The sequence below is a fragment of the Pseudopodoces humilis genome, chromosome 1, assembly GCF_049639895.1.
Source record: "Pseudopodoces humilis isolate 2021_Gansu_Grassland_sample_001 chromosome 1, ASM4963989v1, whole genome shotgun sequence".
In the NCBI taxonomy this organism is placed as follows: Eukaryota; Metazoa; Chordata; class Aves; order Passeriformes; family Paridae; genus Pseudopodoces; species Pseudopodoces humilis.
This window is the reverse complement of record NC_142200.1, coordinates 94,380,566-94,406,136: the sequence shown is the minus strand read 5'-3', so window position 1 is coordinate 94,406,136 and position 25,571 is coordinate 94,380,566. Positions and strand designations below refer to the sequence as shown.

The window sequence follows — 25,571 nt, the reverse complement described above, 5'->3', positions numbered from 1 at the left end:
TCAATGCATTAGGTCAGCTGACAGTTTTAAACAGTCCTCAATTTTGAATATTAAAATATGACAGAGGTCACTGTTCTAAATTAGTCTGATAAGCAAATTAATTTCTAATTGGTTTTCAGTGGTTTGGTGATGCCTTCTTAGACTCTGAACTCATGTCATTATGTCATCTAATTTAATATGAAGTTCTGAGAACCATGAATTGGCAGCAGCCCTAGCTATAAATCAAAGCTTCTTACTCAGAGAGATCAGGGTTATGACATCATACCAAGGCACTGGTGGAAGACAATGGTCCTTCTGTGTGTGTCTGAATCTGGGAGAAATATTTCAGCCAGTTCTCCAAGCCCACATTTAAATGAAAGGCCTTTCTAGCAGGTAAAAAGTTAATATATCAAACCTAGAAGAAAAATAATAAATCATGCACATTCAGTAAAGGGAGTCAGAAAGTGCACAGATATAAACTATATATATTTTTTGACAATTCTAACAAGTGTGTGTTTGCTTTCACACTTCAGCAATCCAGATGGGTTTTTAAACTTTTTTTTTTTAGGGGGGGGATGTTATTAAAATATGTGAACTGAAAAAAATAAAATCTTATCAATTAAACAGATCATGATTAACATGTAACTATAAAATTCCCATTTCTATGTAGTATTATCAGTGTAGACATTTATGGCACTAAAATGTATTTATTTTACCCTTAAGTTTGATTGAACCTATCCAACAAAATAGCTTCCTTTCATGGTGCAGACTATGATGTAGCTCCCTGGCACCTGCACACAGATTTTAGTTAAGAGCATGAAAATCAAAACACTACTTTTTTCATCATGTGCACACACACATTTCTTCAACTTCTAGACTAAATGTCTGGCAATTGGTAAGAATTTGGGATGAGACTTTCAAAGAGAGCTGAGGAGTTAAGTATCTAAATCTCCATTACTGAGTTGAGCTCCAAAAGGCTGTTTGTGCCTTTGAAATCAATCTGTGTCAGTCAGTTTTGATACTGGCAGCACACCTTCAGAAGACACTGCATAGATCACCCCAGCTCCCATCACTGCTTTGCTGCTGGTCGACCAGAGACTAATCAGGGATGTGGACACATCTCCTTGTACAGTTTAGCTACTCTGGATTTGTGCAAAGACAAAATCCTGGCTGCTGCCTCAGCACTGGCTGGATCCAGCATACTTGAGGCCTCACCCCTTGTTCTGACTGTGGAGTGGCTGCTGCTGGGGAGAGGCAAGGGGCTGGCTGTCCTCACAAAACATAATCCTTGCTTCAGTAACACCCGAGCAGCAGTGGCTGAGCAAAGCTTTCTGAAATGCCCTGCCAACACATGTGCAGCAGTGGCAATCTCAGTGACAAGGGCTGAGCACTCAATCCCAGGGATCTTGTGAGACAGTCAACTACAGGGACCCGTGCAGATGCCCGTCTATGAACTTGGTGTTTTCCCTAGGCACCTATTAAACCAAAGCATTTTTAAAGGTCAAGCTCCTATCAAGCCTTTGCTTTTAGTTACTAAATCCAGCACGTGGTGACTCAGACACAAAGGAAGCCTCCTGCTATCAAGACACCGCAGGGAGCACATGTGTGAGTGCAACTTTTATCTGCACAACTATCTGAACTCACCCTCTCTTGCTAGTACACTACTACTGGTGCTGCTCATCATGAGGGCTAACTCTCAAACATGTCTGCCTGCCTGCCCTTTTTGGGTTTTTGTATAGGTTTTTACAGGTTCAGATGAATATGTACAATTTTATACAAGAATAGCTCTGGGGAGGTGGAAACCTTGTGCATACACCTCACCACATAATCTCGGACAGTGACATTATCTGATTTGGAAGTGCTTTGCAGCTAACTCATCTGCTAAATGCTTTTCCACAGCTGTTAAACTATTAGGTTATTCTACACATATTTATGAGACAGAAGATTATATATGGTAGCTTGTTGCATGCCCTGCTAAACCAGGTGGGGAGAAGTAGAAGGTAGGTGGAGGGCATTTTGGGTTGTGCTAGTACAGGAGATTATGCATTAGCTTTCTTTCAAAAGAAGGAGATAAAAATTCTTAAAAGGCACAATTTTCCACCATAACACTTTTTAAAAACCCCCAGTGTTCAACAGGAAAACCAAGTCTTGTGATATGCCCACTTGGGCTGTTCTACTGCTGCTTCCACAGTGTGGTGGAGCACCTGGCTCCACTACTGCCTTCAACTGGATATTTAACTGTGCATAACCCCCTGCCTTGGCACAGGCTTGGCACTTGGGCACTGCCCAAGGCTTTCTATGTCACCTCTCTTAGATGTTAAAATCCACTGGGCTGAAGTCTTTTTTGATGATGCTACACAACGTTACACCACCAGTGCTGACTTTATCTGTGCTTGCATATAAAATCACTGGGAAGCAAGGCAAGGAATCCTCAAAATGCTCATGCAGAGGAGTTCAATGACCAAAACTACAGGATGAGTTTTTTTAGATCTGAAGGGGAGTATTTGAAAATTGAGGTACTGACAGAAGACAATTTTATGCACTGGAAGTTAACTATTAGGGGTGATCACTGCTGATGTTAAGACACAGCCAGGCGTTTCGACATAGTGCTTGTCCACTCCTGCCTTTCTCAGGGCCATCACACAGGTGATGCTTTTTCCTGGCTTTCCAGGTGAAGATGGAGCACCACGGAGAGGCAGCGTTCTCCATAAGCCTCTCCGTACAGATCAAGCCAGACTCCGTCTGCAGGTCAGATGCAGCTGGCTGGGCTCTGACTGCTGAAAATGGAAGCCACCTGGATGAAGTGTGGGCAATGCACGAAGCGTGGGCGGCTCCAGTGGGTACCCAGCACCTGAGGTGAGTGCAACACGTGCCTCCTCTGCTCCTGCACAGACCTCCCACGGCTCCTGGATGGGAGTGGAGGGGCTGATACACCCAGTGATGAGGAACTTTGTGATGGTCATAAATGAGAATGGGGCTCTGACAAAACCTCACCTGCTCTTAGTTACTCTGATAAATGACAAAAGTAAACATCAGCCAAAATGAAATAAACTGTGTCAGTGTATAGTGTAAAAATGAGTAACTGTGATTCCTATTTTCACCAAAAAATAAGTCTCCTGGGTCCAACCTTCCACGCCATCCCTTCTGTTGCCCTGTCCTGCCTTTTCAGCAGTCCAGATGCTCCTGGGGATGAAAACACCTCTAGCAGGTCCGAGGCTCCAGGCCTGACTCAGCCATGCTCCATCCCCTCCCCTTGTTGAGGCACTGCTGAGGTCGTATTGCACCAGCCACCGGTTATGGTCCCTGCATTTGGCCCTGCTCCCCCAGCAGCCCCCAAATCACCATTGTTTTGCATAAAGGACTAGGCTAATAATTTTGCCAACCTCAATTAGGAAAATTCAACAAATACTGAGAGGTGAGAGGTGTCAGGAGACAATCAGCACAAGCCACATGCTGTGTCACATTAGAGTGGCAACACTTTGCATCCTCATTTCTGCTAAGGGGGCTGATGTCATCTTTTAACTTAGAGAGAGGTGTGGGTGGAAGGACTGAGGTGAAACAGAGGCATGGCTGCTCAATGAAGCCATGAGGAAAGTGTTGTTGCACCCATCTGTATGGTGATAATTTTAGAGCAGAGGCAGTAAGTCAGGAGAATGCTGACAACAATGTGCCATGGGCAGCACTCAGCTTTTTCAGATGTGCATCAAGGGGTGGTCCTGCAAGGAGTGGGGAGTTGGGCTTAATGATCCTCATGGGTCCCTTCCCACTTGAGATATTCTATGATTCTATTCTACAGTGCCAGGACCTTCACATCTTTGCCACTGGGCTGTAAACCCCAATATTGAGGCACATCTAATCACCACAGGCAGGTTCTCAGCACGACTCCACACCCACAGATTCAAAGGACTTCCATCCGCACCAAGTCACTGTGGCCAGGTTTTCAGAGGAGCTCAACATCTCAGAGACTTGTGCAGATAACTGCAAGGAGGCAAAGGAATTGCAGAAAAATTATCACTGTGATGGCTGTGCAGTTGGAAATCTGGCCCTGTGGGTAGCAAAACGCATCTCAGAGTAACAGTTACCCAGAATATCAACACCATTTTAATAAATACTAGAAGCAATGAAATGATCGTTTAATAATGCTTTGACAATTAAGAAGCCTGACAGAAACAGAAACTGGAAATACTTTATCAACTCTGCAAAAGCGTATTTTTCATTCCAGTAGAAGAAACACATAAACTTTCCTTTTTCCTTTTTATTAAGTATTTCCTAGACAAACTAGCCTGTCTTTGGTTCGGCAAATATCACTTCTTGTCTAAATAAAATTCATAGAAAAACTTTCCTGTGTTCAACATTCTTGATATCAATACTTGTTGAATAACAGAATACACAGAGAGCACTCACTCCTATCTGAAAAAATACATTCTTGAACACATTTCCTCTATTTTTTTGTACCTACTTAAAAGAAATCTAAACAGACATACATCTAATCCTTATCATTCATTGTTTAAAGTCTTCAGAGCAGGAGAAGTCCTTCAACTTTCTTAGATGAAAACACAGGATTTGGAACCACAGCACACACTCCTGTGTTCTTCTTCAGGGTTAGTTTAACTTCTTCAGGGTTAGTTTAACTTCTCTGCGTTAGTTTAACCCTGAAACGTCGTTTTCCAAAATGTTCTGCTGCACAAAACAGACCTGCAGAGCCCCCCTGTGCAGAGCCACAGCAGTGGAGGCACTTTAAAAGCTGAACATCCAAAGGTCTGCTCATTGTGCTCTGCCCAGACTCCTGACTGTAGTGCCTGGTCCAGGGCCCTCCTTCTCAAATTCTCGTGGGATGTGGCAATGCAAAATGTGTCAGTACTTACCATATGAGCTGCAGGAATTCACCTGTGCCAGAATGGTAAGGAAACTACTTATATTTCTGTGCCAGGCATGTCTGTGGAGGAGTCTCAAGAGACTACAGCCTGCAGGCTCCAGGACAAAACTGATATGCAATTGCTCAGTGATGCATATCATTGAAGTAATACTAAAAAAAAATGACATTACAGTCATTTCTGTACAATATAGGCTAATACAGGATTCAGAAGTTGCTCAAATTTAGCAGAACAGTAAATCAAAATTTCAATGAAAAGTGGATTATGAGTACTTAGGTTTACAGTCTATCCCAAGCCAAAGACTTAAGCAAGCCTGTTTTCAAGACCTTGGCTCCTTTTGCGAAGCATCTACTTTCTGTTTTGCTTTGTTATTTAAACTTTTCATTTACAGAACAGGAAGGTTTCATTTTTACATTTTTACAGCAGTTTCTTTTTATTTCTGAAGCAGAAACTCATCTTCACCAAGTAAGTCCCTGCTCTGCCATACACTTGAGCTAACAGAGGGAAGGTACAATCCTGCCACATCTCCACAGCACGGGAGAAGCCCTGTGGCGGCGAAATAACACTACTGGAGATGGCAGCTTGTGCTGGCTGCATGTCACAGAGCTGTGCTCCATGGAGATGCCATGGGACCATCCATGGGAGATGGGATGAGTGAGGTCACGTGTCCCTGGATCCACTGGCTCTTTTCCCCTAGGGAATGAGGAGAAATAGGAGCTACAGGAAGAGCCTCCTACTGTCCCGCAGTGGGGGTGGGAGCTGCACAGTGAGCCCATGGCTCTCCCACTGGTCTGCATGTGCCCACACCCACCCCAGCAGCACAGCCAGGGGGCTCACACCATATTTATGCTTTAGTCCACATCTGGTATTTTGCTTTGGCACAGTCCAGTTGAGCTGTAAAATATATGTCTGATGTGCATCATGAAGCTTTTAAAAGCTGCCTCACACAGAACTACCTGCAAAACTACAGTAGGCACTGAAATGTAGCATTTGATTAGTCCTAAAGCACAGAAGAAGAAGAAGAAGAAGCAGCAGATCACAGGATACTGTCTCATTTGTGTAAAACCACATCTTACACTTCATGATCACTCTGACATTTGCTTGTCAAAACTCTACAAGCTCTCTGTTTGTGGGATTTGTTTGAACAACAGACAAAGCGTTACCTGGGCCAAAGTCATGCTTATCTCATCTACATTTTTTCTGATCACCCAGTAGTTCTTGACTCAGGTAATTTTTTCTGCATGACCTAAACTTCGGTTTTCTACAATGCCTTGAAAGAGTAAAAGAATGTTTTGATTGAAATCAAATTAAGCCTAAAATGACTCCTAGAAATACAGCAGCATAGTGACTGATTCAATTACTGTACATGGTTTCAAAATATATAGTTGAGGTGGTTGTATCTATCTCTGAAAGGCATGATGTAAAAAAATACCAGCCACAGAAGGGCAAAACCTTACAGCTGTAACACAGGCATTACAGCACAAGCATAATAAAAACATACTATACTATTAATTCTGATGATTGCAGAACCACATTCACTTTTACCACTGTTATAGGAGAGGCTACAAAGAACACAACATGTTTTTCAATTACCTATATGCACATATATGTATGTGTTAAGAGAATGTGAATAAAGAACCACACAGGAATGGAAAGAATATTTACTAGGAATTCCTGCTTTCCTTTACCCCACCCTGGTGTTACATTTTTTTCTTTCAGGTTTCCTTACACTGAAATGAAAAGATTTCACTTGAATTTAAATTGGTACAGCAAATCCTAATGTAATGTATTGTACATAAAACTCGTAATGTTTTCAACAATTACCATAATTAAAGATGTTGTTGCAGAATAAAGCTGAGGCTGGTTCCCTGTTGTCACTAGGTCTGCTGTCACTAGGTATGTATTCCTATCTCTTCACATCAAATGAAACATCAAATATTCTAAACACAGAATAGTGACAGCATAAACCAACTATGCAGAAGTGCACACTATTCCCAGGGTTTAGAATACAGAGGTAAAAAAGGGCCTATGTAAAGGCTGGAGGGAAGATGCTGATTAATAAACAGCACTTAAGAGGCCTGAATCTGAAACAATTATGAAGGCAACTTGGGTGACAAGGCAATACCTGATTGCCTCCACAACTGATTTTTGTTGCTGAAAAGTGTTGTGAAAGAGAATAACAGCTCTTTCTTTCCAATTTAAGAGATAAACAGTCTTTAAATATACACAGACATCCCCACTGGGAATGAAGTTTGCATAAGTAGGCTGATTCTGTGAAGCATATGCAATAAGCACTCCGTTGCCATGTCAGGTTTCCTGTAATCTTATTTTTAATTTATGTCCCGATAAAAGTGCACACATGCTAACTGGGTGAAATTCCAAATGTACTTTATGGGTTTTCACCTACAAAAAGTTAGCATGTCTCTTCAAGTCATATGACTTGAATATTGCTTTGTTAGCATTTCCCACAGAAGACTTATTTTTGCTAGGAAAGTATACAAAAAAGCGTATCTTAATAATTTTTCTAATTCCTCTTCCTTCCCAAACAACAACAAAGCAACCATCCTCCTTCTGTTCCTACTTTTCCCCCAAAGAGTGTTTTCAGTATAAGGGCCATTTCAAATAATAATCAAAAATAAATTCTAAATTTACTAGCTGTTAAAATCTTCATACAAGCCTGCTTGGAATTCAGCTATAATGAGTAACTTTATTGTCACTTCACAGCTACCAATATAAGCTAAAAAAAAAAAAAAAAAATCTGAACATTTCCCATCCATGAAGCATTTTACACAGAGCACTCCAATCTCTCCCCACATTGTCCATCTCAATTTTCACACTGTGCAAGGCAGCAAGGTGCAAGATGACTGCAAGGAAGAATCCATACACCACCTCCAGCTCAAAGCCCAGCACGCTTAAAATATTGTCGTGTGAATTCAGAAATGTTATTTGAATGCGATTTACCTCTGGGGTTAGAAAGTCAGACCAAGAGTTGACAGCAGCTTAGCAGAGAGCTCAGTGCCTTCACAAACATCTGAGTTTATGCTGCGGCTCTTCAGCTCCCAAAAGCAGAAGTCCTTGTTTCAACAGGTCTCTGCCACCAATGCAAATGGAAATAACCTGCAGAGACGGTCTCTTGTGTGAGCAGCAGAGACAAAGGCAGTTCTCCTGGATTTATTCTCACTCTCATAGCATCAGATATACTTCCAAAATATTCAAATTACTGAAGAATTAATAGAACCATATATCATCATTATCTCTCACTTTTACTAGCAGAGGTAAGGAATTTGTTTTGTTACCATTAGCAGGAAGATAGGTGAAAAGCTGGTACTGGCTCCTCTTTCTTTTCCCGTTGCAGACATAGAAGTTGACCTGAACAGGGCTGGTAATTCTCTGATTGCGGAAAGGTGGTATCTCAACCACCAATGAATTCTGCAAAAGCAACAAATCAGAAAGTCAGGGCACAACTAAGGCAGTCTAGCTGTACAATAGCATTGAAAATTTAACCCCAAGAAGGAAGAGAAACACTCTCTGAAGGGAAGCTGGTGGGCTTTGTGGGCAAGGATGGCTTCCCACCAACCCCAGTGTCCATGCCAAGGATTCTAGAAATCCTTGAAAAGGAAGTTATTTTAGCATGGCTCAGATCTTTACAAAACCACTAGCCTTCACTTCTTCCCTTTGGACAGCAAATATGATACTTCACATGGACAAGGCTCTATCCCGCCTGCCTCTGTCAAGAATCTGGGATCGCAATCAAATTGCGGTCTCAAGCTCAGCAGGAGAAAGCACAACGGCTTGGTTGGCAGGCCATCCCTGACATATCTGAACCTAGCAATATTTCCTTTGAAAGCCATTAGGATAGCATTACTCAAATATTTCCATTTTCCACAGTGAAATATATTTTCATATAACAACTCAGGAAGTTTTAAGCATGCTAGCTTCTGTGGATGGGAGGTTCACTGTTGCAAGCACATCTAGTGCAACATGAAAAAGGGCTGGAGAATGTGTAGATGATCTTCCACTGTCAGAAACCAAATGCTCCAGCATGGAGCTAAGGAATGACTTAGCTTCTAGGGCATCAGCTTACACATATGCACAGTGAATCTGCTACGACCATCAAAACCTCCCTTGGCGCTTTTTGAAAGAATAACAGGGAATGCTTTCCCTAGCATTTGTCCTGAATTCAGATGAGATCTTTAAATTGTTTGCCTGCAGGTTTGCAAGTATTGCATATTCCTGCAGACGTGGAATAGTGGACATACTTCCCACTTCAGAGTCATGGCTGAAGGAGCCACGCTTCTCCAATGTGGAGCTGATCTCCTGTGAGGGGACTCATGTTTCTTCTGCTGAAGATAGAGGAAAGCCAAGGAAAATGATCAGAAATTGCTCTGGGAGCAGTGGAAAGAACTGACCCAGCAAGACAAAAGATGAGCAGATGGAACTGGCCCATCCTGGACAATGAAAAAATATTTTCCAAATGGTCTCTTCTACTTTCGGGATAGCTTCCAGCGAAGGCTTTTTACCCCATGCTCGCGTTAAAGAAAGATTTCCAGGAGGGGAGGCCTAAGTACTTGTTCTGTTTCAGTGCCAAAGCCTTGGAAATCCCTCTTTAGTAACAGTGCTGGAGAAGGCAATATATATTTTTCATCTTGATGTTAAAATATTTAAGGCAGACTTACTGGCTTGCACATTTCTTTGTCGGTTTTGGCTTCCATTTCCCACACATGGTGACCATCTAAAAGACAAAAGAAAAAGATACCTAGTTCTGTCCTTTTTTCCCTTCCCAAGCCAAGAAAGGAACAACTTTTGCAAAAACCATCTCTTTGAAGGGGCACTGCATATGTGAAAAGGAGCTCTCACAACACATTGCCCAGTGTTGCCCAACTAAGAGACCATCTGGGTAACCTGTGACAGAAGCCCCTTCAGCTTTTCTGAAGGGAAGAAACACAATCCAGAGTGCACGATACTGTGATAGGGGGAGAGCCACTGGGAGTTTGCTGTGCCAGTAGCCTGGACAAAATATGCAACTGTTCTACACCTCAATTCGCTGAGCTTGTAGACAACAATACTGCTATCTATGATGCCTTTTGAACACTATCTAGGCTGTAAGTCATATTCAATATTAATATTAAACAATGCAAAAAGAAAGGTAGTATGAAGAAAGCTACTCAGCCATGCAGGATTTGATTTTAGTATACTCCTAGTCTGGCTTGTCAAAATTCTGCTACTTGGGTCAAAAGGCAATGTCATAGGCTGGGAAACATAGCTTTAGACTTCATTTTGAAGTTGGTTTTGTTCAGCTAAGGTGGTACCACTTCTGGAGGTGCTTTTAGTGGTGTGTTAAGTCCTCCAAATTTACTGAATTTCTGTTTTCAAGCAAATATAGATTTAAGCCACAACTACAACTTTTTCTAGGAACATGCCTTTTGGAAGAAACTGACTTTGGTCATTTTTCTGGCACATTATTGATATAGAAATCACTGGAAAACAAGGTGGGCTTTTATTTCCTTGTATCTTCATACCTCAATAGGAAAGAAACGAGAAAAATAATACAGAATGTAAGGTTTCCACTCTGCAGGCCTAGAAAAACACAAATGAAAGGCCATAAGCAGACTGCTGGATAAGCTGGGCAGTGGAGACACATGAAGCTTCACGAGTCCCACCACAGTCAGATGTTACTGAAATGATGGGGAAACTGAGACTTTATGTCATCTCTTTTGTACATTTATTGCAGCACTGGGACATGCAAATGCAAATATTAGTTATTCTGAACTTCATCACATGGAAGTGGGCCTGCCCTAGAAAAACTGCCCTGTGAAAAGTGAAAGAGTGAATGCACTTTTTCTTTTCTCTTTGCTTTCATGGCCAGGATGGAGGTGACGCATTTAGAACTGCCTGATTTATTACAAATGTCTGTAAATAATATTTTTGTGTACAGCTGTCCTACTGTGAAAGGAATGCTGCTGAGGGACTATCCCTGGCGATGGTTTTAATGTCCAAAACCCCCTTCTTTTTAATGTATGGAAAGAAGCACAACATGAAGGCTGCAGCACAAATACCACAGTGGATTTGGCAGGTCTTTCCACAGGAAAACAGTTAGCAGATCTTCCCTCAGTTTCTTCCTATATTTTAACTTGTGATGCTGGAAAAGGAATCCCTCTTATTGGTACTGCCACTTTCAGCTGCAGAGAGAGAAGGAGCAGCCGGACTGTGCTTGAGACTCCTAAACAGTGCTTTTGGAGAGTGCCAGAATTGAAGTAGGCTTCTTGGGAGGACTAGCGATCACTTAACAATTTATCCAACAGATGCTTCCCCTGGGCTGTCAGTAGAAAACCCTGACCAAAATTTGGCAAGACAGGACACATCCCCAGTCTGGGAGCAGCCTCCTTTATCTCCAGCCTCTGCAGCACTCCCTCCCTGCCCCAAATTAATTCAATCAGTTGTAAAAGCAACACAACGCCGACATGATCACACATTCTGCGAAATGTAGGAACTTCTGCTTTGGAAGGGGTTTGCTGGGCTGTTTTTTTTTTTTAAAACCTACAGACGTCCAGACTAGTAGTTAACATGTGTTCAATTTGCCTTTGTAAATGGATTACCAGAAGTTCAGGTTTTTTGCTATGTTTAATTTGTGCTTTGCAAGACGAATGATCTGATTCAGGTTTCTGTTTTTTATTTCCTGCCGATACTTCAGGAAAATTCAAAATAACTCCATTTCCAGCTAATCTTTCAATTACTTCTTGCAGCACTGCCTCTATGCATTTTTGAAATTTTTATGATGACAAAAGGAGTTTGTTCACAAATATTTTAGATGCTGTAATCTAAACTATTAGGAAAATAACAATCCAGAGTCATGGCTTGTCTTTGGAAGCTAGTAAGAACAATACAGGTTTTGCTCCAAGAAATTCCCCTGGGACTGTCCAGACCATCAGCAACAGAGGGGAAAGGGAAGACAGGGAAGAAGTAGGGAATAGACAAATCATTAACAGCTAATGACATTTCATTTACAAAAACACAGGGAGCAAAAGTTGTTATGAAGCAAGAGACAAAAAAAAAAAAACAAAAAAAGAAAGAAAGAAAGACAATTCCTCATATTACGTCTGGTGAACCAAGAGGGAAATCTCAACGCCCACGGACTGGGACCAGCTCCAGGAGGGAAACCTTAGACCACTACGTCAACCTTTTACAGTAAACATGTTTTGCAGGTTTAAACAGTTCAGCTGAAATTTAAAAAAAAAAAAAAAAAGAGAAAGGAAAAAAAAAGGAATAATGGCCTTGGAAAGGTTTGTGGGAGCCCTAAGCCTCAAGATAGTCTGCCTATACCAGAGAAAATGGTTTTGCCCCAGTGCCCATCCGCCGGGGAGCCTGGTGAGCAGGCGGAATGCCGCCTCCTGTCAGCGTGTGCTGGAGAAGTGAGGGCTGCTCGCCCACAAAAGTTTCCATTGTACGCCTGCCACATCTGCAGCAACACGCCTGGTCTGGGCCCGAGGCAACTCCCTCCTGGCCGCCAGCCAACCCAAGTACACCAGAGCAATTTATACCTTTCCAAAATGCAAATAATTCAAATTACAGACATAACACAAAGCTGAAGCAGACACATTTCAAGCATTCCCGTTAAAGTTTGCTCTCTGGAATTACCGTACCCAAATGGGCAGTTGTTACACAGGGAGCGGGGGAGATGGAGTCAAGAGAGGAAGGAGAGGAGGAGGCACGAAGGAAAAGGGAGAAAACGGCTCTTCCAAAGGTCTTATTTCATTCCCTTTCATTTCACTATTTACTTTTACGAAGTAATAAGAAGTGTCTTCTCCAAACCAAATGCCTGGCTTTGTTTTGGTGTTTTTAAGATTTATAGTGCAATATTTTGAAGAGAAAGACAGTTCTTTATATAGCTAAAAAGTTGGGTCAAGGTATTATACTGGTGTCTTATGTTTTGTGAGGGTGTTTTTACCAAATGGGAATAAACCCAAAACATCCATGCACAGAAGGGCAGGGCAGAAGCCCTGCAGAGTCCCTGCTCCCTCACTGCCAGCAGCAGCAGCCATTAACCCAACAGAGCCAAGGTTTCAAGGGGGAACCACAAACGGGCTGCATGAATGACCCTCAAATCCCTCCTCCTCCGCAGAGGCAGCGGCAACGCTGGGGGAAGGAGAAGCCGCTCCTGCCCATTCCACACAGGCTGGAGGCTGTGCTGACAGGTGGCCATCAGCCCTACTGCCAGCTGAAGACACCAGGTTTGTCAGGAAGCCTGACATTTACAGACCCATCCCTGTTATTTATAGCCATCCGTGCTCCGTGTGTGCTTCACCACTGTCCCCTTCTGTCTTGTTTTCTTCATCGCCGTGAAACTTGGAGCACCTGGGATAGCTAATGATGAAAATGCTGTGAACCTACGTGTTATGGGGGGTAGATTTTCAGCTCTGCAAAGCATAAACACCCTGTTTTAACATGGGGTAGCTGAACAGTGAATAGGCCTTTGTAGCCTGCTCTTATCGGCCGCTCGCTCTGGCGTTGAAGGAAACTGTGCACAAGTCCAGAAGTAAAAATACTCTAATTCATCAGGGAATTCCCTGCAGTATGAGTCACCAAGCGGCTTCCCCACCACACCCAGCTACAAGATTTCCACATAAAAAGGCACTGTAAAGGTCTGTTTTAACACAGAAGTAGGGCTAAAAAGTAGTTGGGTAAATCTAGCAGCTTCAGTTATTCACCCATAGAGCCTCGCAGACCATGACATACAAATTTTCCTCATGGAAGAGCAACACAAAGAGCTGTAAAGACTTTCCAAAGACATTTTTGTACCATCTTCCTCTCATCATTGCCCATCCAAAGAGATCCCCTGGGGTTTCCAGGGCTGCATTTACTTTTGTATCTCAGGGAACTGCAAGAATAGTGTCAGGGGTTTGCAAGTTCAAAACAATCAAACCACCAGCATAACTTTCCAAAATGATGGACTGCAGAAAGGGGGAAGAATATACAAATGCAAAAAAACCCCCAAGCTTGGAAACTCAGGAGAGTATAACATCTGGCAACCACTGAAATCTTGCCTCTATGAAATGGGTGTAATGAGAACATGCAGATATATTTAAGTGATTCCACTTTACTACAGGAGGTTATAACAGTCTATATTCTTTAGTGGACCTGTGTTCACTTGAGATATGAAAAGAATAGACGTTATCTAGGATTTCACTGCCTATACACAGGGTGCATTTTATATTCTTCCAGTCTGCACTTCAACACAGTTTGACTGCGCTGGCTGCACTGTAAATCTGTATTTACATTCATATATTCCAAGTAAAATGGTGAAACAAGCCCTACCCTCCCAAAGGAACCCTCTACTTGATTAATGTGTTGTGAGATTACCATGAACAATAATTCCTGTGTTACAGACCAGATTACTTTAACATGTTCACAACAGGCAGGGCACAGATGCAATGCAGCATCACTCTGAGGTGCTCTGCAAAGGCTGTCTACCCTGCTATTTGGCCTTAACAATGCATACCTAAACCCCCAAGGAATTTACAATTTGAAAGCTTTCAACTTGCACTGCTACCCTTCTTCCCTGGCGAGTGCCCTCATGACAGTGAGAGGACAGATCTGTGAAGAGGTTCAGAAGGAATGGATGAGTTTCTGTGCAAAGAAGAGGATGAAGACTACGGCAAAGTCTCATCATTCGGACTTCTGAGTTATCCAGTTCTCTGCAGACATGCCACCAGCTTCAAGGGGAAGGGCAAGATGGACTGGCAATGAAAGAGGCAAGGAGGAAGCTTTGTTGCTTGGAGGACAGCACTCCCCATGGCAGTCCTGGGCACAACCCACTGGCATCATCTCACCAGCTGGCACTTATGGGTTGGCACGGGTGTACTAGTGCCAGATTCTGCAGGGGCAGCAGCTTTTGGATTTGGGGCTGCCACAAGCAGTCAGGACAATTTTCTCAGCTGGTCCTACAGCTGTCTTGCTGCGAACAGTGTTCCCCCAGCTGGACACCAGCAAGGGAAGGGGATCTCACCAAATGCGAGGGATTCTATGCCTGTCCTGATACGCTGGTGTACATCTTAAAGACATTTACAAGGGTCAGGCACTAAGGAGGGACCAACACCAGCCAAGCAGTCTGACATGGGGGATGTACAGGGAAGATGGGGCAAGAGACCAATGAAACATTCAGAGACATGGTGTGTGCTAGCAGAGAGTAAGTATCTGAATTTTAAGTGGTCAGGACCTTTCTTATAATCGCCTCAGTGGCACTTTGCTCTCCTGGATTCTCAGCCTCTTAGGGACCTGTGAGGAATGTGATGCCTCCTAGTCCCAGAGCCACCTTCAGAGCAGCTCTACCTCCTGGTGCAGCTCCTGCTGGTGCCATGGCCTGCCTACTGCCCAGCACGTTCTCCTCAATTGCCTCTCCAGCCACCCTCCTCTCTACTCTTTGCTCTTACACTACTTTTGCTATGAGATGGCACAGCTGGTCTGATTTTCACTTACTTTATTTCCGTCTCCCATGCCAGGAAGTCCCCCAGATGTTGTTCTGCCCTCCTCACAGCCTACTGTGCCGCTACAGAGACTTCCCCCAGCTTTCCTCCCCATCCCTGGCATGCCTTCTGGCATGCCTCCGTCCATGCGCGGCAGGGCTCAGGCATAACTGACCTATTTTTATTTCCACATCAAAGGTGCTGTATTTGCTGGTGTCTTCTCATAAGCATTTTTGCAGCATATGTATTTTGTCCACTCCTTCAGCTATACATTTTTGCAGTATTGAGCTGAGTGCCATGTAGACTTAGGTCTGTTTGCCATCAATATGATATTCTTGAGTTACTTTTTCTCTCTTCTTTACCTTGAATTAACAATAAGAATGTCACGCAGCGAAGAGGTGCAAAAATCCAGCACAAAATGGATCTTATGGTACTTTGGAATCGGTGCCAGGCACGCACTTCCCCTCTGGTTGCTCAGCTGGGCAAGCCAAAAGCTGAGGCTCACTTTGCCTGAATGGTGAGGCCTTTTTAGCTGCCTTTTACCACAGTATGTCTAACAGACGTAATTATTCTGAGTTCCAATGTTTGCAAATGAACTGTAATTTTAGTCCAGGTAATTAAAAGGAGGCACAGTGCTGACAACTGACGGATCGAGGTTAATTTTGAGCCAAAACCATTGGAAAGACCTGCCAGATACTATTTTCAGCAGAATGGAAGCTGGTTGTGCAATTTGTGCTCTCTGGCACCTCCCCCTATTCAAATTATCGCTGGTCTGAGGGTTTTATTTAATAACTTTAAGTAATTCCAGGACTAAGACACACAACTTCCAAGTAAAACTGCAGCTTGACATCCCTGAAAAATCTCTCTAGAGCAGGCAGGTCAAACAAAGCACACCCAGCACAGCCACCCACCAGCAGTCATGACAGCACTTCACTCTGGTTTTGATTACATTCACGTCATCTCCTTGTCTTTACAATTTTACTTTCCTCTGGGAAACTCTAGTAAGCTGAACCTGTGACTCTGCAGCTGAAACTGAGTAAAATATTCCTGGTCCATCTTCTTCAGTCTAATCTGTCCCATATTTTCTCAGGCTATTGGAGTAATGAACCTCACAGCCAGTTTAAATCAAGTTCCAAATTTTTCTTCCATGAACAATTCTTTTCCTCTACGTCTGTGCTGGATGCCAACACCACCACCTGTACTATAGCTACTTCTTGTTATTTCTCACCTTAAGATGTAAATTTGATCCAAATGCTTTTAAATCTTTCTTCATTATTTTTTGAGACACAAACTCTTCAACTGTATGACTGCAAATTCTCAACTTCCAGAAACTTCCCATTATGGCAACTCCTTTTGACTTTTTGGCAGATACTGTTGAACACCATTTTCACTTTTTTCCATCTCATTGTCCCCCTCACGTCCCTTTTCTTGTTTCTCTTGTCCAAGAAGGTCAGGCTCAATCTTAGAGGTCCCTCCTACTGTCCTTTGACTTTCTGCCTTGACATCAGCTTCACAAAAAAAAGGAACACTTTGGAAACAATTTATCTCTCTATTCCTCTCTTAAACCTCATTATATTTTCTTACACATTGAAGGTGTAATCTTACATCCTTAACAGGCCTAAAAGGAACATGCTCCTCTTCCCTCACTCTCCCCACATATCCTGTGATACCCATCTGAGACATGAACCAATTCTTAATGATGTCAGGAAAGCAACAGGAGACAAAAAGTTGTCATTTTCCAAAAGAGGTAGGCATTCCCTCCAAAAACTAAGTACTTTGAAGGCATCCTCTTGAATTGGTTTACATTGCAAGGTCTGGCTAGTGGTTGGGCTGCAGGGGTGGAGAAGATTCCAGAAGCTGCTCCCATGTCTGACAAAACCAATTCCTGATAGCTCCAAGATGGGCTCTGAGCCGGCCAAACCTGAGCCCATCAGCAAGGCTGGTGGAACCTCTGCCAACATACTTAAGAGGAAAAAAACTGCAGCAGCTGTGAGAGAGGAGTGAGAATAAGTGAGAGGAACACCCCTGCAGACCTCCGCAACAGTGAAGGAGGGGGAAGAGGTGCTCCAGCAGCCAGAACAGAGATTCCCCTGCAGCCTGTGGTGAAGACCATGGTGAGGCAGCTGTGCTCCTGCAGCCCATGGAGACCACACCAGAGCAAAGATCCATATGCATCCAGTCAGAGCCCACGCTCCTGGCAGGAGATGCAGCCCATGAAGGGAAGCCCAGGCAGAAGCAGGTTTTCTCACAGGAATGATGGCTGTGGGGGACCCATGCTGAAGCAGGCTATTCCTGAAGGACTGAACCTTGTGGAGAAGAGTCATTCTGAAGGAGAACATGAAGGTCTGTCTGCCATGGGAGGACACCACACTGGAGCAAGGGAACAGTATGGGAGGGAAGGAATGGTAAAGAGGAGCTGTTATGGACTGACCAAAGCCTCCATTCCCTGACCCTCTGCGCCACTCAGGGAGAGGAAATAGAAGTCAGGAATGAAGTGAACTTTAGCTTGCGAAGGGAGGCAGGGGTAAAGGTGGTTTTCAGTTTTACCTTTGTTTTCACTAACCTACTCTATTTTCAATTGACAATAAATTATTTCCCCCAAGTGAAGTCCATTTTGCCTGTGACAGTAACTGATATGCAATCTCCCTGTCTTTATCTTGACCCATGAGCTTTCTCATCTTATTTTCTTCCCCCTGTCCTGTTGAGGAGGGGGAGTAAGAGAGCTGCTTGGTGGTCACCTGGCAGCCAGCCAAGGTCAACCCACTATACTTCTTTCCTCCACTCTCTTTAGGAACTGATCACTTCATTAGACTCAGATCTCTTGTAAGGGCTGTGAATTCCTGTGGACAGACAGTCCTACTGGAACAGTAATAGTAAAAACTATTTGAAATCTTGTGCTAGTTGTAAAAGTTCAGAGACAAAGCCTTGATTGCACAGATACGGCTGCTTGAATCAGTATGGAAGACAGGAAAGAATAAACTTGAAGCATTCATCTTCATTTTCTATAATAATAAAAAATTTACAGGATTACTCAGACAAGTGACTTTTGAGACCATGTGGTTATTCCTTTCTTCTTTGTTGCTCACAGTAACTATTTCTGATTGATTGATCTCATTCTTCACTGTGAGAGGAACACCCTGGATGAGACTTGCTGCTGCTGACACCATCTCGTGTATGGCTGCTGTCCCACTCTGTCTTCACCATTCCCTCGACTAAACAGCCAGGAAAAACTGAAACGTGCTGTCATTTCCTACAAGCTGCATCACTACTCTGTGCGCATGAAAGGGTTCCACCATCAAATGACTCCAGCATCTGATGACACAATTTGCCCGAGGATATCTATTTCTGGGCAGTGGCCAGAAACCCCTTCAGCTATCAATACATCTCTAGGATCTAGGTTCAAGTGACCTTCACGTGAACTCCAAGCTTCCAACTCATCTGCCTTTGAAGTTTCCAGTTTATCTAGTTCCCCAAATTTTTAACCTCACTGCGCATGAGTCAGCATGCAATTGCTCGCTGCCAACTGGAACGTGGGTCCTAAACTTGGATAAACAGACAGATAAAGACAAAATTAAGTAGTATCTGTCTATCTGACTAGAGGGGGAAGGAGAGTTTTGCCACTTGCTTATTTATTATGTGAGCTACAGTATGATTACTGGTGTGAAACATGACCCCTTTTTGGCCAGCTGCCCCCCAAACTGCTACTGGCAATGGAAAGAGCAACGGAAAGATCTCTGAGAATGTGAGATCTTTTACCATGTGGAGCTCTGCCAAGACTCAGGTCACCCATCTCACCATCCCATCACATCACGTCAAAACAGACTCCAAACCCTAAGCTCCACAGTGTATCTGAGTCAAACCAAAAAGCCCACATGCTCCCTCCATGCATCTGTTCCATTCACGTCACTCAAATGTTTTGTCAACGTATCACTTCCCAAAACTTTTTCTCAGTTTTGCTGAAGTTAAAGGACTGTGTTTGAGTTACCTGCCATATTACAAGGTAAATTCTGCTCACACAACATGTGGGAAACAGAACTGAATTTATAAGACATGTGTACCTTAAAGCAGAAACTGATTGATTCTAATCTTTGCCAGAGACAGGGAAATTTGAGAGGAACAAAAAACCTGTGAAATGCTAGAGTGGACAGTTACATTCATCCAGCTTCCTTCTTTTCTGTATCACATTTCCCTTGTGCAAAAATTCAGCTGACCAAGCTTGACCACACATCTAACAGGAGGCAAACTGTTAAGTTTTCCCATCTGAAATACTTACAGAAAGCTATGATTTCCTTAGGCATATATATACAAAAAAATTAAATTGGTGATTTCACCCTGTTATCTTTCATCTGCTCTAGTTATAACCATTACACATCAACACCTTCATGTTCTAAGAGCAAAATCTGTTCAGCAGGGAGAAGGAACAGTTTTGACAAAAAAATCCATTTCACAAAATAAAAACAAGAGCAGAATGAAGAATTTGATGCAATAACTAATTCTGAAAAGCTTCCTAATTGTTTGAAAATATTCAAAAAGAAAAATCCCTGGAGGAAATGTTGTTTACACACAGTTTATTTCTCTGTCTTTCAGGAACTTTGAGACTCAAAGGCTTTGGGCATAACAGCTGAGGATATTATGCAATTAGGTTACTGAAGTGTGTAGGTGCCAGGATTACTGTTGAAGTCTGAGTAATTAACAAGTTGTTCAAAACCATTGAAGTCTGTAAGTCCGGAGTTACCAGAGACATTGTGAACACTACGAATGTCCATCAAAGAGAGTGATGCAACTTCAGGGAGGGGCTTTTGTTACAGGGAAGATTAGACACAGCCTTTGACTAGGACAAAATGGCCCTCAACATCAAAAGCCCAGAGTCAAAGTACCAAAGTCAGTGTTATTTGAGAAACTAATCTCATAGTGAAGTTGGGTGTTACATTTCTGCCTTTTCCCTCTTTAAAACCCTTGCCCTGAGCTCTCATCACTATGCACAAAAGCAAAGAAATGGGTTTGGAGCTCTGACTTAACTAGTGGCAAATCAACCCTATGATAATTAATAGTAATACATCCAATGACCATTTCTGCCCATAAATCACAAATTGATTATCAAGATTTCATCAGTTCAACCTGATCTTTTAGGTATGTCTAGACTTGGCCAAATCCGTGAAGTCTGGAAATACTTGAGCTAGTTCCAGTGTTAAAACTACAGGAGCAAGGAGCAGTTTTTCTGAGCAAGGAGGGATTTTCAGATTAACTCTTTCAGATCTCAATACGAGACTTTTTCAAACCCCCAAAATACTCTTTCTATCCCAAAATATCCTACAGCATGGCAGGAATTATAATCCATAATTTACCATAACATACCCATAATTTTCCTGTGCATTGTTCCTTGGGATACTGGCTTTGTGTCTCATCAATGAGCTTTCACTTATCAGTTACAGGACACATTTTATGAAAAGAGGGATGAAAACTGGGTTTTTTCAGCACAGTGATCAGTTTTACAGATTAATGATCATAATCTGATATACTAAGAGCCAGTAGTCTGGTTGTTTCAGTTAGTTAGGCTTTTGTGCTGCTTTGTGCTCAGAAACTCACATTTCCTTAAAAAAATTAGCTTTGAAAAGAGTGTTTGCAGAAAGTGTTGCCAAAAAATGGTAGCTGATGGATATGCGATCCCTAAAACACACCAGGCATCTCTGCTTTTTCTGAACTTCCCTCAAGACTTTTGTTGCCTGGTACATTTATAATCTACAAATGAAATACAAAGTTTTAAAATTTTAAGCAACTAAATCAGTCTTTTGTTATAATTCCAGATCATGACCCATGCAGATGCACATGTTAATAGGAAGCATTTTTACTCCTAGCCAATACTTCTCACCATAGCTAACAAACACCAACTTCATTTTACCTGCTTTTGTAACTTAAATGCACACCTTGCTGCCACAGCAACCCCCAGCCTACAGACATCAAGGGCCCTTGCCAGCAAGGAGTTGCAGACTTTTCAGTATTTTATAAAGTACTAATTCTTCTGGTCATGAACAGATGGTTGGCCATCCTCAATGTGGCACTCAACAACCATGACACGCATGATACACTTTTGAACCTCAGGAAGAGAAATGCATGACTACAAAGAGAGACAGAAAGTGAAAGGAGATAAGGAAAAAGTTATTAGTGTAATTTTTAAGCGTCAAAGCCATTGTGGGACTCTCCAGTCTAAGGAAATTCTGTATTTAAAAGAGTGAACCTCTCAAAATACATTTAACATTCACATTTTCACTACTGCTAAGTTTCTCTGATGGTCATTTTATACCACTGCTCATCAATGGAAAATACGGTCTGATATGCAAGCAACAGAATATTGCACAAGATCTGGTAAAATAAGGCCTCACATCAACAGGTAAGAACTTTTTTACAGTACTGAAGAATCTCGAGAAAATTTTAGTCCACTTCTGAACACTCATTATTTATCCAAAAGGGTGCCTTCTGCCTAACCTCACCATGAGGGGTTCTCCTTCCAGAGAAGGTCTTCACGGCGTTTCTCCCGTGGTCCTTTAAAAGTGCCATGCCTTTGCCCCCCGGATACCTCATTTCCCTGTGTGAGACAGTCACAGGACTGCAAAGTTTGTTTTTCTGTTTCATATGCTTCTTGGCTGAACAGCAGCTAGTAAGGGGTTAAGCTGAAAGCAGGAAGCCACTGCTGCCCCAGCAGAAAGATTGATTTGATCATTCTTCAGGGATTCCCTCTTGTATGAGTCACTGCTCAGACTGACTCCCCCACCAAAGGAGGCCAGGATAATGCCATTCCTCCAGAGACTACAACAGCTGAGGGCTAGCCCTGAAGACTGAAAGCTTGGGACTCATGCTTGGAAAAACATTCAGCAAACCACAATGCACTCAGCAGACTTAGGGAAAGCTGGGGGAAAAAAAAGGCAAACAAAAAGTGTTCTCAACCTCCCTGCACTATCCAATTAAGTATGCAGACTAGAAGGAATTAGACAAGCTCCAGGAGACTGCCTCCCGGCTTGGGGACTCTGCCTGAGTAAGGACTGGAGACATGAGTTGACGTAGTACAATATTTAAATTTTATACAAAAGATATGTTCTCTTTATGAGCTCAACGATCTATTACTTTGATCTATTACTCTGTAATAGCTGTGTTTGGCTGCTACCTACTAGGAACGTGATTTACATTCCAAATTCAAAAACAAAAGTGGTAACAGCAGCAAAACTAATTAATGTCTCCAGCTAATCACAGAGGTTCATAACCAGCTCTCTAAGAGAAAGAGAAACTATGTTGGTGTTCCTTCTCTTGACCTACTTCACTGATGTTCAAGAGCTGAAAGGGAAAGAAACACCCCGTGCTGATTTACAAAAGTGAAGGCTGCTAATGCTTGTCCATTTGACGTTAAATACAGTGACTGTTCAAAAATCCAGCCAGAGCAGTCTGCCACTAAGGTAATGACACATTGCTCTTGTTTGCTTCCGATGCATCGAGGTGAGTGACACAGCATAGCACACAAACCATGGAAGCCTTAAAAATTGCTCAGCCCAGATTAGCCAGCAGCTTTGCTTTTTGTGTGTCATTTCTACTGACACAATTATTGTGGCTCCTAGAGATGCTACACACTGACTCTAAGGGCTCAGCCCCTGCAGGCTATACTGCCCTGCAGCTGCAACAAACCTACAGACCACTAAAAAAACCCAGGACCTTAAATTCTGTAATTGAAAGCTATACACTGAATACCTGCTTTAAGTGTACCTAATGCAGTATTAGGAATATAGGAGTAGGGACAATGTTTAGATCCATGCTGTGGTGCCTGCTGTGGGCAAGCAGCATCACCATCACAATTCTTCAGAATGCAACACTTAAAAATTTTCCAACTCAAAAAAGGAAGAGGAAAGGAAATAAGTATTAAGGAAGGCACCCTTTAATGTGGTTTCCTTCTTGTAATGAGAGAGACTGAGGACTCCTGACCTCCTGACATGTCACACTAACCCAGTTCTGTGTAGTAAAGGAAGTTTAAATATAAATAAAGTAGACATTAACTTTCTTCCCTCCTGTGTGGGAACACAGAGAACTCATTTTCTTTTTTAATTGCAATACCACCTTTTTCCTATATTTTTAAATTTTCTTAAGAAACAAAAAGAATATTTCTACTGATGTCACAGCCACCCTACTGTGTGTGCTGCAATGCTTGGGGTTCACAGAAATGTGCCAATTGGCTCTCCCTGAGAAGCCAAGGCATTACCTCTGCCCAGGCACTTTTGGCAGCTTAAACCACCTCAACACAGGGTTCTGTTGGGGAATTTCAGGGGTGTCTTCTGCTTTTGTCCTGAGCTGGCTGAGCCTAAAGACACGGGTATCTTTGCCTCCAGAGCCTCCCCTGCTCTCCCTGACATCCTGCCCCATGGCTCATGTGGTGCCGGCAGGGGCTGTGGCAGGAGAGCAGCGTGGGAACATAAAGGATTTAACACAAAGGGTTAAACAGGCCCTGTGTCAAAGCTGGTGCAGGCGGCCTGAGCAGTGCCCAAGATTGTTTTTAGTTCGGGGGAGGGGTTGGGGGGGGTTCACTTGGCAGCTGAGGAATTCATAGCTTCTGCCAGCGCCAGGGAAACCCTTTCCAAAACAAGACTCAAAACTATCCTTAGCAGTCTCGTTTCAGAGCCTGACTTTGATTCCCAGCTCCACTGCACTGCTTATTCCCGCGGGGGGGATTCACACCCATTACGCACTGTCACCCTGTGATCCACCGCTCCTGCACGCACATCCTGCTCCAGCCCCAGCTCCCATTCCATGCCATTTTCCCTGTTTCAGCCTGGCCTGCCACTCTTCTCCAGGAGAACCACCACCACAGCACCGCAGGAACAGCGCTGGGCGAGGGGAAGTTGTGTTCAGTCCTTCCCTCAGTCCTCGAGGTAAACCTGTCCTTCAAATGAATGTGTGTGCTCCAAGTCCTCCTCAGCCAGAGCCCTGTAAACGCCAATGGGAGACACAGGTGCACACACACACCACTGGCAGCACAAATTACAGAAATGTTTAAGAAGATGCACCGTACTGCAGGCTTTAGGGGGACATGGCACCAGAGATTTCGAACCCCTCTCACAGGTACTGCCTGTTACACTCGTGGTTTGCTACAATAAACAAATGCCAAAGGTTGACTTTCGATAGCTCTGTCGTCTACCTGTAACTACAGCTGCCACAGTGTGAAACCTCAGCATAAAGGCATGGCTCAGATCCTTTCCACAGCTTTGCCCAGTGACATGGAAAACGTATTATGTGTAGAAGAAAATGTCATTACCGTATTTGTGCTTTCATCATTTGACACAGATGGGGTGGAGGGGAAGGCAGATTGGAGCCTTGATTGAAAAGACATACCTGGCGCTTTCTCCACAAAGATGACTTTGGAGTCTTGCAGAAAGTTATGACCAGTCAGTACCATTTTCTTCCCTCCAGTAACAGGAAAACTGTCAGTACTTTGCTTCTCCACCAGAGGCAGTTCTTGGGCAGATCTCTGAGCTGGAGAGTTATAAAGAAGATTTAAAAAAAAAAAAAAAAAGGCAACCACAAACACACAAAAAAGTAAATACTGCATTAGTAAGTAACTTAATGCTTACCCTCACAAGGTAAGCTGAGTTTGATACATAAACAAAGGTCACAAGGTTGACAGGAAACATGGTTCATTTTCAAGTGCTTTGATTGTAAACTATAGTCTTAAAACAGCAGTACAGATTCAAAAGACTCACAAAGAACAAGTGTTCTAAAATGCAGCTTGATACGTACTATATCAGGAAGTGTATTTTTATGGAAATTCATTTATTTTAAATAATTTTCTCTCACTCTGTGTCTAGCATATATGCTGTGTGTGTACAAGGCACACATGACAAGGTAATTATGTGTGTCCAAAATTTGTTTCAGTCTGTATACACCCTATTGTCAATTCTGCAAATTGTCTTGTTGCAGCAGCAGCAGCAATGGCCCTTGTGATTCAGCACCAGCTCACACTTTAGAGAGAGTCTTTCCAAAAGAACCTGAGTACCCAAGCACACATGGATCCATGGAAACTCAATCTGGTATCCTTGTGGCACAAATCTGGGACATGAAGTGGGACATGAAGGGAGTGCTGTTTCAAGGGATGATTTTATCCAAGTTATATGGTTCCTTCTGGTGTCACATGCACTAAGAAATTTACAAAGTTTTTGGCACCAGCTTATTCCACATTCTGCACTGGAAATAACACTAGCACTTCTTTTTTTCTGTTTTCCACTTC

At 42.9% G+C, this 25,571-nt stretch overlaps 1 protein-coding gene across 5 annotated transcripts in view; it reads right to left on the bottom strand.

The window, feature by feature from the left end:
• Window positions 1–25,571, bottom strand: part of NFATC1 (nuclear factor of activated T cells 1) — a 110,224-nt gene that overhangs the window by 36,687 nt on the left and 47,966 nt on the right. For all 5 annotated transcript variants that reach the window (XM_014254562.2, XM_014254561.2, XM_014254563.2 and 2 more), the window contains exons 6-8: window positions 24,680–24,820; window positions 9,530–9,585; window positions 8,150–8,282 (exon numbers count right to left, since the gene is read on the bottom strand). In XM_014254562.2, the coding sequence (XP_014110037.2) occupies window positions 8,150–8,282; window positions 9,530–9,585; window positions 24,680–24,820 (330 nt within the window). The remainder of the gene's footprint in view (window positions 1–8,149; window positions 8,283–9,529; window positions 9,586–24,679; window positions 24,821–25,571) is intronic.